The sequence below is a fragment of the Petaurus breviceps genome, unplaced genomic scaffold (assembly GCF_028583685.1).
Source record: "Petaurus breviceps papuanus isolate PSGF00001 unplaced genomic scaffold, PetGlider_PUasm1.0 90919, whole genome shotgun sequence".
In the NCBI taxonomy this organism is placed as follows: domain Eukaryota; kingdom Metazoa; phylum Chordata; class Mammalia; order Diprotodontia; family Petauridae; genus Petaurus; species Petaurus breviceps.
Genome location: NW_027187378.1, coordinates 39,630,027 through 39,649,988, shown reverse-complemented (window position 1 = coordinate 39,649,988; position 19,962 = coordinate 39,630,027). Strand labels below are relative to the sequence as shown.

Genomic DNA, 19,962 nt, shown 5'->3' with positions numbered 1-19,962 from the left:
AACTTGTCCTGTGCCCTCTATCTATGTATACGTGTACATACATATGTACACCCTCACATAAATATTTGTACACACCTACAGACTCCTATACATACACATATATACATTCCCTTCAACTATCCTCATACTGAGAAAAGTCTTATGAGTTAAAATGATTGTTTTTCCATGTAGGAATGTAAATAACTCAACTTTAATAAGTTCCTTATTTCTTTTCCCTGTTTACCTTTCATGCTTCTCTTGCTTCTTATATTTGAAAGTCACATTTTATATTCAGCTCTGGTTTTTTCATCAAGAATCCTTGAAAATCCTCTATTTCATTGAATGAACATATTTCCCCCTGAAACATTATATTCAGTTTTTCTGGGTAGGTGATTCTTGGTTTTAATCCTAGCTCTTTTGACCTCTGGAATATCATATTCCAAACCCTTTGATCTCTTAATGTAGAAGCTGCTAGGTCTTGTGTTATCCTGATTTTGTATCCACAATACTCAAATTGTTTCTTCCTGACTGCTTGCAGTATTTTCTCCTTGACCTGAGAACTCTGGAATTTTGCTATAATATTCCTAGGAGTTTTCTTTTTGAGATCTTTTTCAAGAGGCAATTGGTGAATTCTTTACATTTCTATTTTGCCCTCTGGTTCTAGAATATCAGGGCAATTTTGCTTGATAATTTCTGAAAGATGTTGTCTAGGCCCTTTTTTTGATCAGGGCTTTCAGGTAGTCCAGTAATTTTAAAATTATCTCTCCTGGATCTATTTTCCAGGTCAGTGGTTTTTCCAATGAGATATTTCACATTGCCTTCTATTCTTTCATTTGTTTGGATCTGTTTAATAGTATCTTGATTTCTCGTAAAATCATTAGCTGCCATTTGCTCCAATCTAATTCTGAAGGAATGATTCTCTTCAGTGAGCTTTTGAGATTCTTTTTCTATCTGGCAAATTCAGGTTTTTAAGGCATTCTTCTCCTCATTGCCTTTTTGAGCCTCTTTTGCCATTTGAGTTAGTCTATTTTTTAAGGTATAATTTTCCTCAAATCAGGCTATCGACTCTCATTTTGTAATTTTTTTGCATCTTTCTCATTTCTCTTCCCAATTTTTCCTCCACTTCTCTTACTTGGTTTTCAAAATCCTTCTTGAGCTCTTCCATGGCTGGTAACCAATTCATATTTTTCTTGGGAGCTTTTGATGCAGGAGTTCTGACTTCGTTATCTTCCTCCAGTTCCATGCTTTGATCCTTTTTGTCCCCAAAAAAGGAATCTGTGGTAGGATTGCATTCCCTTTGCTTGCTCATGTTGCTAGTCAATTACTTGACTTTTGAACTCTTTGCCACAGTAGAACTCTGCTTTCAAAATGGAGAGAGCTTTGTCCCAAATCGCTGTGTTTTTTGCAGCTGCTGGAGCAATTAGGAGGGCACCCTCTCTGCAACTCCCACAGGCTCTGGCACCTGGCCACACACCCCAGGACCTCCACCCAAGACCGCAATTCAGATCCAAGCAGGTCAAAGTGAGAGTGATTACCTTCTGAACGGTTGCTTGGTCCCCGATGATCTGCAGGCCAGGAGTTCCTGAGGCAGCCATGTGGTGCAGATGCCAGGCCTCAGCTGCTTCTCTCCCCGGGGGCAGGGGCTGGATGTACTGTGCTCTTCTGTCCACCCTTGTTTCAATAGAGATCCACACTGACCTTTTACTTTGTCTTTGGCGTTTATGGGTTGAGAAGTCTAGAAACTGCTACAGCTGCTGGTGCTTCACTCTCCTGAAGTATTCTCTGGCTGCTGCTGGTTGAGGCTGCCCTGGGGCCAAAACCACTCATGTGGGGCAGGGCTGGGCTCCCAGCTTGGTGCGATAGACCCTTCCTGCCAGCCTGCTAGGCTGCCTTCTGTGGGAGATTTGTTTCTCTCACTGTGTGGGTTCTGTTGCTCTAAAATTTATTTAGAGTAATTTTTTACATGTATTGGAGGAAGTGGAAGCTGGAGCTACGTGGAAGTCCTATTTCTACTCTCCCATCTTTCCACTGCCAACTTCAGTGTCTCTCTAGCATAGTAGAACCCTTCAGATCTTATGGTCCACTGGCATAACCTTTGAGATCCAAGGTCACCTCCATTCTACAATAAGACATTAGTGTAGGACTTCATAGACATTTTCTTAATGGAAGGCAGTGAACCATAACACTTGGAACCTAATATTGCAGTTCCAAATGTGCTTATAGAGGAGGTAGAAATTACACTTAAAGAGATAAAAGACAGAAAAAGAAGCCAGATTGGATTAAGTATATGTAGAGGAGATCTCTGCTAAAGGCAATATAATTGTGAGGACATTAAGGAATCAATAAACAGGGTATTTGAAGGAGGGGAAGATATTAAAGAATATCAAACAAATTTTATATCATATTAATAATATAAAAAAAGGCAACCAAGAGAAGTACTAAACTGTATGCCTTGTGCCCCATCTATACAGAATCCTTGTGAGGATCATTTATTCAAGGCAAAGCCATGATAGCAGAGAAGAGGCAGTGACTTGCCTTAGCTGTCCCAAATCCCCCGTCAAACAACTTTAAATAGCATCTTTAAACAAATTTTGGAGTGGCAGAACCCACAAAAGGACAAGGTGAAACAATTTTCTAACCCAAGACAACTTAGAAGGTTCTCCAGAAAGGTCTATCACATTGGTGTGATAATAGAGCAGAGGCAGTGCCCCAACAAACCAGGAGCAGGCACTGGGAGCAACTGAATCAGCAATGGCAGTGGTAGTGACTGCTTCTCAAACTCTCAGCTCACAGACAGCAAGGGAGTTGCATGATTGGTCAAAAGGAGATTACAGGTATCTTTGCTTGCAGTGGGCACAGGACTGTCTTGCATTGCCCACACTTGGATCCAGGTTATAGTCACAGGGTAAGGAGTTGCACTGGCACACAAGAGCTTGAGGGATCAGGGGACTGGTGACCCTGGTCACAGTTCCAGGGCATAAAAGAGTACTTGTGTCACTCACAGACCAAAGCACAAACAGAGAATAGTAAACACACTTCTGTTTAGCTCATACCATCTTGGAAGAACTGAAAGCTTACAGACCCTCAGAACTAGCTCTGAAAATGGCTGCACAAAACCCCTAAATCTTGGAACAGTGCCCTTTCCACACTGGGAATAAAGCCCAACTTTAATATAAAGTTAAAAGTAAAAAGTAGGCTGGAAAAATGAGCCAATGACAAAAAAGATCATGATTGCAGAAAGTTACTTTGGTGACAGGGAAGATAAAAACAAAAACTCAGAAGATGACAAAGTCAAACCTGCTATATCCAAAGCCTCAAAGAAAAATGTGAATTTGTCTCAGGCCATGGAAGAGCTCAAAAAGGATTTTTAAAATGAGAGAGGTAGAGGAAAATTTTGGGAAAAAATGAAGGTAATGCAGGAAAATCATGAAAAAAGAGTCAACAGCTTAGTAAAGGAGGCACAAAAAACACTAATGAAAATAACACTTTAAAAAACACACTAGGCTAAATGGTAAAAGGGGACAAAAAAAACAATGAGGAGAAGAATGAATTAAAAAACAGAATTGACCAAACAGCAAAAGAGGCACAAAAATTCCCTGAAGAACTCTAAAAAGTAAAATTGTCAAATGGAAAAGGAGGTACAAAAGCTTAATGAAAAAAATAATTCCTTAAAAATTAGAATTTAGGTGGAAGCTAATGACTCCATGAGACATTAATAAAACAATAAAACAAAATCAAAAGAATGAAAAAATAGAAAAAAATGTGAAATATCTGATCTAGAAAATAGAGGAGAGATAATTTAAGAATTACTGGATTGCCTGAGGGCCATGATTTAAAAAAAGAGCCTAGACATCATCTTTCAAGAAATTATCAAGGAATACTGTCCTGATATTCTAGAATCAGAGTGTAAAACAGAAATTGAAATAATCCACTAATCAACTCTTTAAAGATATCCCCAAATGAAAACTCCCAGAAGTATTATAGCCAAATTCCAAAACTCCCTGGTCAAGGAGAAAATATTGCAAGCAGCCAGAAAGAAACAATTTAAATACTGTGGAACCACAGTCAGGATAACATAAGATTTAGCAGTTTTCTACATTAAAGGATCAAAGGGCTTGGCATATGATATTCCAGAGGGCAAAAGAACCTTGGATTACACCAACAATCACCTACTCAGCTGAGTATAATCCTTCAGAGGAAGAAATGGATATTCAATGAAATAGAAGACATAGAAGCATTCCTGATGAATTGAAAATCTGACTTTCAAATACAAGACTCAAGAGAAGTATAAAAAGGTAAACAGGAAAGAAAAATCGCAAGGGACTCAATAAAGTTAAACTGTTTGCATTCCTTCATGGGAAGATGATACTTATAACTTATAAGAGCTTTCTTATTATTGGGACACTTAGGATTGTACATAGAGGATATGAATGTAGTTGAGTATGACGGGATAATATTCAAAATATAAAACAAGGGATGAGAAAGAGGAATGCACTGGGGGAAAGGTAGACTGGAGTAAATTATCTCATATAATAGAGGTGAAAATGAGCTTCTACCATGGAGGTAGAATGGATGGAAGAGGTGTGTGTGTGTGTGTGTGTGTGTGTGTGAAATAGTTGAATCTTACTCTCATCAGAATTGACTCAAAGAGGGAAGAGCATACACACTTTGTTGTGTCTAGAAATTGATCTTACCCTACAGGAAAGTAGAAGGGGAAAGGAATAAAAGAAGGCAGGTGTTGTTGATAGAAGAGAGGGTGGATTGGGAGAGGTGGTAGTCAGAAGCAAAACACTTGATGGACAGGGTGAAATGAGAAAGAGAGTAGAATAAAAGGGGAAAACAGGATGGAGGGAAATATAGTTAGCAATCATAACTATGAAAAACATTTTACAGCAAGTTTCTCTGATAAAGCCTGTGTTTCTCAGATATATAAAAACTGATTTCAATTTATAAAAATAAGAAGCATACCTCAGTTGATAAATGGTCAAAGGATATGAACAGGCATTTAAATGAAGTAATCATAGCTAACTATAGCCATATGAAAAAAATGCTCTAAATCAGTATTGATTAGAAAAGTGCAAATTAAAACAATTCTGAGGAACCAACTCACACCTATCAGATTGGTTAATATGACAGAAAATGAAACTAATAAATATTGGAGGGGATTCAGGAAAATTGAGACACTAATGCACTCTTGGTGGAGTTGTGAATTGATCCAACCATTCTGTAAAGCAATTAGGAACTATGTCCACAGGGCTATAAAATGATGCATACCTCAGACCCTACCACTATAGGGCCTGTATCCCAGAGAGATAAAAAAAAAAAACAGAAAAGAAAAGGATCTATATGTACAAAAATATTTAAAGCAGCGTTTTTTTTGTGTGGTGGCAAAGAATTGGAAATTGAGGGGATGCCCATTAATTGCAGAATGTTTGAAAAAGTTGTGGGATATGATTGTGATGAAATATGATCATGCTTTAAGAAATGATGAACAGAATTCTCTCAGAAAAACCTGGAAAGACTTACATCAACTCATGGGAAGTGAAATGAACAGAACAAGGAGGACATTGTACACAGTAACCCCAATATTATATAATGATCAACTGTGAATTACTTAACTATTCTCAGCAATACAATGATCCAAGATAATTCTGAAGCACTTATGAAGAATTCTGTCAATACTCAGAGAAAGCTGATGGACTCTGAATTTTTTAAACTTTATTGTTTTTGGTGGTTTTTTTTGTCTGTGTTTTCTTTCACAAAATGATGAATATCAAAATATATTTGCATGACTGCACATGTATAACCTATATCAAATTATTTCCCTTCTCAATGAAGGGAAAGGGGAGGGAGTGATAGGATTTGAAGCTCAACATTTTAAAAAAGAATGTCAAAAATTGTTTTTACATGCAATTGAAAAAATAACATACTAAAATAATTTTTTAAAAAGAATCTTCTATACATATGAATTAAGGACCTCATTAATGGTGGCCTTTGGTAGAGATCAAAAAAGTTCGTTCTAGCAGTCTTCAACAACAGAACAACTAGTGAGCATATAAAAATTAACTGAATTGAAGGCTGAAACAGAATCAAAATTAATGAAATGATTATAAGACCCCACTGTGCCCCTTGTTTGTTGATTATATGCAAAAAAACCCCACCCAATTGATTTAGTAGAATCAAATGCCACCTTGAAGGCGCTTTTACAACAAGGTATCTCACATACATACGTACATACATACATATAAAGGAATTTATGACAGAAAAAGAAGATGGACTGTTCATATAGCAAGAGGGAGATGATGAGTGGACAGTCAGAATACTCCATTTGTAGGTATCCTTGAGATTTTAAGAGTAATTGAATTAGTCTTCTGGAATTTAAGTGGATCCTCAGTGGTGAACCTTAGAGAGGATATGTATAAAAGCAGGCTAGGGAGGTGTATTGCCAATGCAATATTTATAGCACCAACCATGACTATAAATAGTCCTGTACAGCGTTCAGTCACAAAATATAACATTCTCCAGGTAGAGGACAGAACCAAAGCATTTATTTAGACACCAGGAAACCAAATCCCCAAACCAGTAAGTTGATTCCATCATAGTACCAAAGATATTAAGAAGCTATCATAACACTGAGGGCCATAGCATCCTTTAGCCTTCCCACAAGCCAATATTAAATCAATATCTACTCACCATCCTATCTGATTCCTTGCCTGAACATTCTCTCTCTCTCCCACTGTCTCTCTGGCTCTGATTCCCAGCTTTCTGTGGGCTCTGCCTCCCTTCAGAAAACTCCTCTCACCATAGGCTCCATGTGACTACATTCAGCCTATCAGGGGGCAGAGTTTATCTTCAAACCAGTGAAGCTTCCTGTAGGCTCTGTTCCACCCTTTAGCAAACTCCTCCCATCACAGGCTCCATGTGATTACATTCAGCCTATTAAGGGACAGAATTTGCTTTCAAAGCAGGTAAGGTCTTCAGATTCCCTCTTAGGTCTGTTAAGGAGCAGGAAAGAACTTCAAATTCCCATTTCCATTACAGGAGGCATGGATGATTTGCATACTACATCCTTGTAGGAAGCTCCCAGATCAATGATTTCACAGACTCATTAGAGTGTTTGAACATTATGTGCCAGGTAGTGTGCTAGAAGCTAGAAATACAAAACCAAAAATTAAATTAAAGCAGTTCTCGTCAAGCACTGTTAGTGTTGATGTGCCAAACAACATATGCACAGATAAATAAATACAAAACATATTCAAAATAATTTTGATGGGATAAAAACTATCCTGTAGGAGATATTAACTCTTTGTCATCTGTTTCTTGTGGTTCTTCATTTACTGCAGTTGATTTAGGAGCAAGAAATTGTTACTAACTTAGCAGAGATATGAGTATCATGAATCCTTATAGCACATAAACATCACTGCCATACAGTAATCTTAATCTTATTACTTTGAAAGTTTTTATTTATTGAAACCCTCTATCTTTTTTATTTAATTTTTACTATTTACTATTAATTTTTAATTTTTCTCCTCTCACTGAAGAAACAGATGCATCTTCACACACACACACACACACACACCAAGTCTGAGCTTAATGAAATTTCCCTACTCTTTCATCCTTTGCACTGCATTGTAAAAAGATGTAACACATCTAAAACCGTGTTAGCAAGATGATTGAAACAATTATACAGACAGACAAAAAGGTTCAGATATACATCCTGACATCTTTTTATACACATAAAAACAGATTTCGTACTGGAATATCATAACTTTTGGAGCACTGTTCTTCACAAAATATTTGTGATTCCATGCCATGTGTTCAGCTTTATCTGCCCCACCTACCCCATACTTCTTGAAAAAAGGAGTTAGTAAATGAAAGGGTTGTTATCTTTGAATCTTACTTTTGCTTTTGTTCTAGACTATAGACTACCACTTTTGCAGTTTTAATTGTCTTCAGAGATCATTGTTTTGGACTTCACTCATTCTCCCTAGACATTGAACCCTAAGGGACCAAATGAGCTGTTTGAGCTTAGTGATTTAAAGTGCATACATAAACCTTAGTCATGATTACTGAAATGAAAATAGGCTAAATAAACTAAGGTACACTTTTTGGCCTGGCATATAATAGTTACTTATAAACTCTTATTGAATTGTTGACTTTTTGGTGAAGCTTTTATCACCCTGTATCAAGAAATTAATGTAGCTATGATCTTGTGATGTGTTTTGTAAACTAAGACATGAACCTTTTGGGACCTGGATCCCTCTTTCCCAAAGGGAGGAAAACCAGAGGGAGACTGTGTCTGTAAAAGTCAAGTGATCTTTATTAAGTTAGGTACCTATATACATGTGGAGCAGACCGCCTAATGCTGGAAAAGCTCAGTTCAGGGGGAAGCAGGGAGTGTTTTATATATATTTCTAATAAAGGGATGTGGGAAATGGGCTGATCTGGGAAGGGAATGGGGCATGTTATGAATGGAGAATTCCAGGCATTAGGGGCACTGACTTGTTGGTACATTGAAGAGTAAACAAGATAAGCACTATGACTCAGTGTCCAAGACTTGATTACAGAAAACAAGATAGGACTTCCCAAGACTAGTTTAAGCTAAGGTAGTTTCAGGGTCTGATTCTATACTTCTAGCTGGGTTTACTCTTGGTCACCTCAAAGTTAGTTTGTCAAGCCCTTCTGTATCCTGATTGTTCAACTTAGTCCCATTCTGCTCCCCTTTGCTTACCTGGATAATTGAGGAGCTCAAGCCAATAAAGGCAGTTAGCATATTTATTTTTACAATTCGGATATTGGCTGCTATTGGTATCAACCTATGTTAGTTGCTGTAGATGTGGACTAGACATCTACACCTGTCAATGTATAAACTAGCTGAATGTTTATATTTAGTAAAAGAATTTGTTAAAAAAAAATTTCTGCCTCATCGAACCAGTTTTCCCAGATCTTAAACTTGCATTTGGGGCCATTATACACTTGACCTAAAACCAGGGCTATACTAGTAAAAAGGTCTTTGGAAAAAATGTATGCTCACACTGAAATTTACCAATAATTCTCAGGAGCCACTTCTGTTTGGCTCTAATACACCACTGCCTGAAAAAAATCATCTAATTTCACTAACATTTGTATCATCAATTCATCCTTCTCAACCCTGGAATTGGTTGCTGTTTATATATATTTATCTCTAAAAAAATTTTATTTTGATAAAATGCTAAAAATGTAATAGTCTTTGAAAAAGATACAGTTTCTTCTGTAAAATAGACTATATTAGAAAATAGGTTTTTAAATTGCAGACTACTGCACTTCCAGAAGTTACTGATAATCTTTTAATCACCAAATCTAATGATCTCAAATCATTAGCCATTTTTATCTGTAGCATTTGTCAATATTGATCACCATCCCCTCTTGGATACTCTTTTTTGAATTTTTAAAATTATTTTTCATATCCTCATCTTCTCCCTCCTGCCTTTCCCCCCTCCCATTGAGAAAACAAGAAAAACAAAATTCATTTTAAGCATGTATAGTCAAACAATACAGATTCCCCCATTGGCCATGTTAAAAAAAATCCTCACTCTGTGTTCTTATTATCTCTCTATCTAGAGAATCGTAACTTGTTTCACCATAAGTCCTCTGGAAATGTGACTGGTCATTATGTTGAAGAGTTCCTGAGTTTTGTAGATGTTTGTTTTTACAGTATTGTTGTTATACAAATTGTTCTGGTTCTGCTTACATAGCTTCAGGTTTTTTGGGGTTTTTTTTTGCCTTTTGGAGGGCAATCGGGGTTAAGTAACTTGCCCAAGGTTACACAACTAGATTTTTTGTATGGGTGTTAAGTGTCTGAGGCCAGAACCGAACTCGGGTCCTCCTGACTCTGGGGCTGGTGCTTTACTCACTGCGCCACCTAGCCGCCCCTAGATTTTTTCTTTTATTTTTGCTTTTTGGAGGGTAGTCGGGGTTAAATGACTTGCCGAAGGTCACATGGCGAATTTTTGTGTTAAGTGTCTGAGGCCAGATTTGAACTCAGGTCCTCCTGACTCCAGGGCCGGTGCTCTATTCACTACACCACCTAGCTACCCCTTAGCTTCAGTTCTTACAGATATTACCAGTTTTCTCTGAAATTATCCCCTTCGTAACTTTTTTTTTTTCAAATGCTTTATTAACTTCTGGTTTACATCATTCATTTCCGCCAGATTTTGAGTTATAAATTTTCTCCCCGTTTTTCCTCTACCCACTGTCCCAAAGTAGTGGTTCCACAGTATATCCCCTCCAATCTGCTCTCTCCCATATCTTCTCCCATACCCACTTCTACTTTTCTAGTAGGGCATGGTGGATCTCTATGCCCCAGTGCCTGTATATCTTATTTTCCAATTACATGTAAAATAGTATTAATAATTATATATATATATATATATATATTTTGAACATTTGATTTTAAGACTTTGAATTCTAGATTCATTCCCTTCCTCCCTTGTCACCCACCCTTACTGTGAAGATAAGCTGTTCAGTATAGGTTGTACATGTATAGCTATGCAAAATATTACCATAATAGATATATTGTAAAAGACTGACTATATTTCCCTCCCTCCTATCCCACCTCCCTCTTATTTTATTCTCTACTTTGATCCTATCCTTTTTCAAAAGTGGGTGCTTCCAACTTCCCTCCCCCCCAGCCTGTCCTCCCGACCATCATCCCCCCTCTCATCCCCTTCCCCCCTACTCTTCTGTAGGGTGAGATAACTGATTTAGTGTGCATGTCATTCCCTCCCTAAGCCAAATTTAATGAGAATAAGGTAATAAGGTTGACCCATTTTTGGGTCATTCCCTTTTGCCTTCCTGTTCTTCCCCTCCATTGTAACCATTTTCCCTTGCCTCTTCTATATGAGATAGTCTGTCTCTCCCCATCTCCTCTCATATTCCTCTCTCACCTCTTAATTTCACCTTTTACGTATCCTTCCTATGAAATTGGTCCTGTGCCCTCTATCTATGTATACCGGTAAAATATATACACACATTCACATATGTATTCATATGCCCATATATATGTTCCCTTCAACTATTTTCATACTGAGAAAAGTTTTATCAGTTACAATTATCGTTTTTCCATGTAGGAATGTAAATAGTTCAACTTTGATAAGTTCCTTATGATTTCTTTTCCCTGTTTACTTTCTCATGCTTTTCTTGTTTTTTGTATCTGAATGTCAAATTTTCTATTCAACTCTGGTTTTTCATCAAGACTACTTGAAAGTCCTCTATTCCCCTGAATGACCATATTTTCTCCAAAACATGATCCTCAGTTTTGCTGGGTAGGTGATTCTTGGTTTCAATCCCAGCTCCTTTGCCCTCCAGAATATCATATTCCAAGCCCTTTGATCCCTCACTGTAGAAGCTGCCAGATCCTGTGTTACATTGAGTGTGTTTCCACAATATTCAAATTGTTTCTTCCTGGCTGCTTGTAATATTCTCTCCTTGATCTGGGAATTCCAGAACCTGGCTATAATATTCCTAGGAGTTTTCTTTTGGGGATCTTTTTCAGGAGGTGATCAGTGTATTCTTTCAACCTCTATTTTGCCCTCTGGTTCTGAAACATCAGGGCAGTTTTCCTTGAGAATTTCTTGGAGGATGATTTCTAGGTTCTTACTTTGATCATGGCTTTCAGGTAGTTCAATAATTTTTAAATTATCTCTCCTGGATCTATTTTTCAATGAGATATTTCACATTGCCTTCTATTCTTTCATTTGTTTGGATCTGTTTAACAGCATCTTGATTTCTCATAAAGTCATTAGCTGCCATTTGCTCCAATCTAATTCTGAAGCAATGATTCTCCTCAGTGAGCTTTTGGGATTCTTTTTCTATCTGGCAAATTCAGCTTTTTAAGGCATTCTTCTCCTCATTGCCTTTTTGAGCCTCTTTTGCCATTTGAGTTAGTCTGTTTTTTAAGGTGTTATTTTTTTTCAGTCAGATTGTTGACTCTCACTTCAAAACTTTCTTTTGCATTGTTCTCATTTATCTTCTCAATTTTCCCTCCACTTCTCTTATTTGCTTCTTAAGGACCTCTGTGGCTTGTAACCAGCTCGTAATTTTTTTTTAAGCTTTTGGTGCAGGAATTCTGCATTCACTGTCTTCCTCCTGTTCCATGCTTAGATCCTTTTTGTTGCCAAAATAGGAGTGTAAAGTTGGGGTACTCTGTTTATTTTGATTCCTTTGCCTGCTCATATTTCCACTCAGTCACTTGGCCCCTGGGCTTTTTGTCACAGTATGACTCTGCCACCAGACAGGGGACCTTCATGCCAGACGCTGGGGTTTTCTCAGCTGTCGAAGGTATTATTTGGGTGCCCTCTCTGAAGCCTCCACATGCTCTGGCAAGCTGGACCTCCCCCCTAGACTGCAATCCAGATCCAAGCAGGTTAAAGCAAGAGCCCTTCAGACTGGTTGCTTAGTCCCCCTACACTCTGCAGGCCAGTAACTGAAGCTGCCACTTGGGGGTGGCTGCAAGGCTGCGGCTCCTCAGTGGCTTTTCGACCCCAGAGGAAGAGGCTGACCGCACTCCCAACTACTGGATCCCAAAGTCCACACTGCACTGACCTCTCCCTTTGTCCTTAGCATCTATGTGTTGATAACTCTGGAAACCTCCACAGCTCCTGGTGATCTGAAGTCCCTCCAGAGGTGGCTGGTCAGGCCTGCCCTGGGACTAAAATCTCAGTCTTGGCGGGGCTGGGGTTGGCTCCCAGAGCACTGCGCTAGTCAATGCCTGCCTGCCTGCCGGGTTGTCCTCAGTGAGAGGTTAGTTTCTCTGTGTCATTTTGTGGGTTCTGTAGCTCCAAAGTTTGTTCAGTATTCCCTTTTACTGTGGACGTCTTGTTTCAACTCCGCCATCATCCTCTTTGTAACTTTTTATAGCACATTATGTATTCTATCACTTTCATATGTCATGATTTTTTTGGATGTTCCCCAGTGAATGGACATCCCAGTTTAAAATTCTTTGCCATCACAAAAAGGACTACTATAAATATTTTTTGTACATGTAGAGCCATTTCCTCTTTTCTTCATGATCTCTTTGGGATATAGATCTAGATACTATATTGCTGGTTCAAAGTGTCTGCAAAATTTAATAACTTTTTTGGGCATAGTTCCAAGATGCTCCTGCAATTGCTGGACCAGTTCACCTCTCTATCAAGATTACATTAATGTCATATTGACCAATCTGATAGGTGTGAGGTGGTGCCTCAGGGTTGTTTTAATTTGTATTTCTCTTATCAATAGTGATGTATAGTGTTTTTTCATATAACTATAGATAGCTTTAATTTCTTTGTCTGAAAACTGCCTGTTCATATCCTTTGACTATCAATTGGGAAATGACTTGTATTTTTATAAATTTGACTCAGTTCTCTAATGTACGTATGTTCCACAGCCCCTCCAGCATTTGTCATTTTCCTTTTTTATTGCCTTTGTTAAATTGATAATTGTAAGGTTCTGCCTCAGAGTTTAGTTTTAAATTCTTGAATGTTTAGTGATTTAGATAATTTTTTTCACATAACTATTAATCACTTGGATTTCTTCCTCTGAAGATTGCCCATTCATATCCTTTGACAATTTAGTATTTGGAGAATTATTTTTGTTCTTATAAATTTAATTCAGTTCCTTTTACATTCTAGAAATGAATTCTTCATCAGAGAAACTTGCTACAAAGCTCTGGGAATCTTAGGGACCCCTTTGGACAGTATGTGTTGATGGTGGGATCAGGGAAAGCTAGACTGAAGGTCCTGAAATCATTCCAGTAGTGATGGATTGATTAAGTTGGCCTACAATTATTGTTTGTATAATTTCTATGTGGTGTTTTTCTTCTTGTCTTTGATGAACTTTCTGAGTTTGGAGCTCCAAAAATGACAGAATATGGGGTGTGTGAGAAGCTACTCCCAGGAATCATTTTACTCTGCTATTTTCCTAGGATTCCCTTTGTATCAGTCTTTTTCAGAAGAATTAGTTTACTTAGAAAAATCAGTCCTATTTCATCACTACAGGGAGCTACTAGTTTGAAACCTCCCTTATCAGTGATGATCGGTTGTTTTAGAGAGTTTCCTGGGCCACTGAAAGGTTAAGTCACTTACCAGGGTCACATAACTAAGACTTGAACATCCAGAAATCCTCCTACCTCTAAGTGCAACTCTCTTACCTATTCAATTCTCAATTCTCTTTTTATTAATTACAGAAATGGGGAATAAAGACATCTAGTGACTTGTGATATATAGAGACTTAGGGCATAAGTCTGTTCTTAATTGACATATTTTGCCTCCAGCTGCTCAGCTTGGTTTTGACTCTACTATCATCATCATCATTGTCGTCATCATCATCATCATCATCATCATCATCATCATCATCATCATAATCATCATTCTTCTACTCTTCCCCTGCTCCTCTTCCCCTCTAGGATAAGCTCATCATCAGAAAAACTCATAAGCATGGAGTTTGTTTCAGCTTTGGGGTACTCACATCTCATCAGTACACTCAGTTGCTTCACTGATTGGAGGACTGGAGGGCAGAGCAAAAAACTCCTCCCATAACCTACTTTTATAGAGGGCTCAAAATCCCACCCATCTTTTCATTTGCTATAAGCTGTTTTGTTTGGTTTCAGATCCACCAACCTTATACCTCTAGGCTAGATACCCATGGTAGGTTTCCCACCTCCCCCCTTTTAGCTTCCTTTTATGTATTATCTTCTGTGGGGTTTTTCTTATTTGTATCCCCAGTGCTTAGCACAATTCCTGGTACATAGTAGGTACTTAATAAGTATTTATCACATTGGATAGAAGCATCCTAGAGATAAACAGGTTCAGGTATTCATCAATGAAGTTAAAATTGAATTGTAGAGATTTGTCATTCAAGCATAGCTTCACTTAGAATAAGTATTTTATTCTTATTTATTCTATTACTTGGGACAAGTCTTCTTCATAAGAAGGGAAACTGGGTTGGAGGGGCAACATGGTGGAAATAGTGAATTGGGAATAATGAGAGATGGGGGGAACTTTGGTATTAACACAGTGATAGCATGTGGAATCTGTCTAGGAGAACCTGAATGGAGAGAGAGAGATGTGTACCAATATCTTGGGCAATACTATTTAATAATACAATTAGTTTAAATGACAGAAACCTTCTTTTCTAACTTAACATGATAAAAAAAAATGAACAGTGTAGCTTTTACAACTCAGATTTTCTTGTTTTTGTTTTCCTCACATCCAGACTGTTTTTACCAGATGATTTTGTTGTCTATATGTACAATCGTGAAGGTACTTTGTATTCTAGTTCCAAAAGTACTATGGTAAGATTCATGTTTTATGTCTTAGAGATTTTTATTTTCTTTTCATTTTGTTACTTAGCATGGTTATTTTTCTAAGAAGAGGCAGTGTGATGTAGTGGATAAAGGGCCAGTCTTGAAATCAGGAAAATCCAGTCTTTGATATTACTGTCTAGGTGATCAAGGGTGAGTCACTTTATCTCACTGGGTCTTAGTTCAGTTTCCCTTATCTGAGGAGATCAAACTAGATGACCTCTAATAAGAGGCTGGACTATATTAGTGATGACAAACCCAAATAGAAACAGAGTTACTAAACTATAGACAAGGATCCTTTTAGGCTGCATATTGATTTACAAAACTATGTGTTAATATTACCTATGTTTTATTGCATTTTTTTTGGTTAAGCTTTCCCAATTTTATTTTATTTTGGTTTGATTGGATTCAAGAGTCCTGTAGGCTGTGTCCTCTAAGGTCCTTTCCACTTTGTTATATGATCCCATGTTCTCAGGGCCCCTGTGACTGTAAATCACAGATGAATTGCTGATCTGTACTGATGGAGGCAGTTTCCATAATAGCTAAAATAACAGGTCTTTAACAGAACCCAAAATGTGACATTTTTACCAAGGCCCTCAGCATTCACTATAGCATAGAGAAATCTGGGCATACCGACAATTAAGATGGTGATAGGAAAGCTGTAAGGAGCCAAGAGAAAGAACATTGCTAGCTCTGTGCTAGTGCATATTTTCTCTTATTTTCTCATTCTTTTCTTCCCAACTTCCAATCAAAATTCGTTTGCCAAGTTTATCCCTAACATATATATATATATGTATGTATATATTGCTTAAACTAATTGACACTGAGGCGTGAATTGCCAATGGAATTAAATTTTCCAAGTAGTAATTGTATTATAAAACATTAATTAAAATGAATCTAATTGGTGGAATGTATGGATGACATTTTGGAAAAAGATCTTCTCATACACTTGCTCAATTCTAAGTGACACTCCTTATCCCTAAATTAGTCTTGTGAGAGGAATATATGATTCTATAGATGGTCATAGAATTATTGTAATCATTACTTAATAACTTAGTCACATGTATACTTGATTTTCTTCTGCCTCTTTACCTTTGTTAGCACCTCTGTATCTATTAGGCCTTATAGAATAATAGATAAGAGAGAAAATATGAATGAACACAATAAATATTCAAAGCAATGAAGGGAGGATTTATGGGACATTATCTGAATTTCAAGAAAACAAATCCTACCAGTTTTTTATGAAACATGCAAAACTGCATTACTTGCTTTAGGGACAACCCCCTAAATTTCAAACACAAGGATAGTTCAACAGCAGAGACCTTGGCACCTAACATGGGATGTGATACATATCACTTTCAAGAGAGAGAAATAAATATTTTTTCTCCTTTAGGAAGCAAAATAGAGATCTGATAATGAAAACTTCCCTACTTCAAGGTTTATATTTATTATCTACTGACTGCTAGAGATTATAAGCATGAAAGAGTACAAGATACAAATAAAATATGACTCAGACCTTATCTGCAAGGAGGAATTTCTACTAGGTTAGAATTGGAATTCTTATAAAGAACAAATGCTGGCAGTGTTTTCCTATGTTTCAAATTTATAGGGTCAGATTGTTCAGATTATTCAAAGAATTACTGAACTAGCAAATTTGCTAGATCTTTTTTTCTCAGTCACTCAGTGAAGAAAATGGCACAATTTTTGCAAATACTAGCAGGTGTCATATTTAGCCTTTAACTCCTAAATGGTCAATTTTTGCAAAAGCATGTTCCTTTTTAAAAGTTTGTTGTATTTAATCTGTCCTTTGAGATGAAATTTTGAAAACTTAAAATAATGTTTTTTCATTTTGCAGTATTTCTACAATTCTGAGGTTTAAGGGAGATTTTTTTTATCATTACCTGACTATAGAAATTAATAGATATGAATTCAAGTTTATTTGGAGGTCCATCAGAAATGTGTTTGGAATTCACAGTTGTTTGACTAAAATAATAAAGAAGGGTCAGAGAGCAACTATAAAAGGGCTTATTTTACTTAGAAGTTATTTGATTGCTTTCCCAGTATTCCAGAAGTTTCACATGTTTGCATGTAGCCTGGAGTGAGTCCTTTTCCTGGTATTGTACAAATTGAGGAATTTATAACTATATTATGTTTAGTCCCTATAATTGTAAAAATACAACAATATGTGCCCTTTATAGAGCAACAATTCTATAGTTGGTTTCTACTGAGTATAAATATATATAGGAATATAACATTTATGCAGAAATTAGCCCTTAGGCAAGATTTCTGAACCCTAGGATCTACCAGTTGGTTTCCAGACCTGATCCTGGTATATCTCCAAGAGTTTTATCCATCCTATATTCTTTTCTTTGTGGATTGTAGGATTCTCAGAAAGGAAGTCCCATTTCTTTGATTTACTCCATGTTTTTACTAGTAGGATCATTCCACCCTACCCACTCAGTTATTTCATGGTTTATTGGAAAGAGGACTGTAACGTAGATTTAAGAATTTTCAAGTTAGAGAAAAACTGGGTTTGAGTCCTGACTCTACAGTTTACCAGCTATGTGACAAGCAAATTGCATAACCTCTGAACTTTAGTTTCTATGTAATAGTACAGGAATACTTATAGCACCTATTTCACAGAGTTGTTAATGAAATCATAAATCCAGGAAAGGTAATTTATATAGGACCACAGACTCGGAGCTAGAAGGGATCTTAGAGGTCATTTTGCCAGTGAAGACAGTGCCCAGGACTTTGCCTAAGATCCCCCAGGCAGCAATAACTAGATGTGGCTTTAAACGCAGAATCCCCTCACTTAAGAGCCAATGCTTTTCTGCTATCCTTTTAAGCCTTGAAAAGAAAAAAAATGGGGGGACTTGACTGCTATTTTAAAATATTATAGGAGTTGTCACGTAGAAGGATTAAAATTGTTCTACTTGTTCCCTCTAAGGATGATGAATACTAGTGGTTAGAAGTTATAGGGAAATAGATTTTGGTTCAATATAAAGGAAGATTTTCAAACAGTTTTTTAAAAAATGGTAGATAGTTCCCTAGCACTGGAAATCTTGAAGCAGAAATGGGATGACTATTTGGGAATGATGCCTTTAAATTAGAGTGGGACAAGTCTAATGACATATGGTTATTCAATCCATATTACTATGATCCTGTGGTATAGGTAATATAATTATGTTTCCATTTTATAGTAAAGAAAATTTAAACTTAATAGATTGTGACTTGCCTCACTCAGGTCAGATAGACAGTTTCAGAGTTGAGACTTGAAGCCACTTCTTTGAATTCCAAGTCTGGCATTATTTATACTATACCATTGTTCCTAATCTGAGCAAATATTTTCAGTCATTTTTTTTCCAGTTCTACCATGGAAGTAAAATAGGTTGAAACTGAAAAGCCATGTTTATGTGTTAACCTTGTAATGCTGGATTTCATGAGTAAGCCAAGCATTTTAAAATTCTCTACATATAAAGTATGCTGAAATTCATTGCATGTTAGTGCAGTATAATTTGTTCACTGAGGATTGTGATATGACTGACTCATTCTGGAGATAGGAAGTAGAATATGAATCCCAAGGCCATTTAGAAGAGAATTATTCTTGGGGCGGCTAGGTGGCACAGTGAGTAAAGCGCCAGCCCTGGAGTCAGGAGGACCTAAGTTTGGTTCTGGCCTCAGACACTTAACCCCCCCGCCCCCCCCCACACACAAAAACAAACAAAAAACTAGCCGTGTAACCTTGGGCAAGTTACTTAACCCCAATTGCCCTCCAAAAAGGCAAAAATAAACAAACAAATAAATAAAAGAGAATTATTTTTAATCTTTAAGGGACAGTACTAATGGCCCATGTAAAACTGTGGAAAATTCTTTGGTTTTAGGGGACCGTAGCTAGGTTAAAATATAAAAGCAATTGTAAAAGGCCCTAAGGGAGAATGAAACAGTTAGATATAACTAGTTTCCACATAACCTATTTGTTCTTTTTTCTCCCCAGAAATACTGTAACTACCAAGGACACATTGCAGGTTTTCCAAATTCAGTTGTCACACTCCACACCTGTTCTGGACTCAGGTTCTTTTTTTATATATGGTTGATTACAAAAACCAGATTTATAATATTTGATCATAATGAATTTGCCATGTTTAAAGTAGATATGTGTGTAGAGATATGGTAGCTGTTGCCAAATGAAAACCTAGATGAGATTTTCTCATCTGTTTTCAGATTGATTGTGAACTTAACTCTCTGAGGAATATCTGAACTTTATCAGACTTCCAAAGGCTGTGCACCTCTTTACTTGACTTTGGTTCACTTGACCTTGATGAAACCATCTGAGAATCCATTGTTTGAACAATTAATTCATGCCCCTTTTTTGTAATCTTAGAGAATTGGGGAACTGATTTTATGAAAAACTGTGTTTCAGTTGCCCCTTTGGCATAATTTCTTTGCTCTCCTAAGGCAGAAGAGGCTATGCTGGGTACACTGTCTCTTGTGGAGTTCTCTGCTCATTCTGGTCTTAGCTTTAGAGGGTTATGATTTTCCCTGTAGTTTATAGAAGAGAAGAGCTGTCTGCAGTGGAGGCAGAATTTGTATATATTTTGAACTATCAAGTGATTTCTTCCCTAGTATGTGGCACTGTATATTCCTTTGGATTCCTTTAA

At 37.1% G+C, this 19,962-nt stretch overlaps 1 protein-coding gene across 1 annotated transcript in view; it reads left to right on the top strand.

Moving 5' to 3' along the window:
• Nucleotides 1-19,962, top strand: part of LOC138152210 (disintegrin and metalloproteinase domain-containing protein 32-like) — a 140,865-nt gene that overhangs the window by 17,400 nt on the left and 103,503 nt on the right. Inside the window, exons 4-5 of the mRNA XM_069075980.1 lie at nucleotides 15,214-15,292; nucleotides 19,299-19,375. Of these exons, the coding sequence (XP_068932081.1) occupies nucleotides 15,214-15,292; nucleotides 19,299-19,375 (156 nt within the window). The remainder of the gene's footprint in view (nucleotides 1-15,213; nucleotides 15,293-19,298; nucleotides 19,376-19,962) is intronic.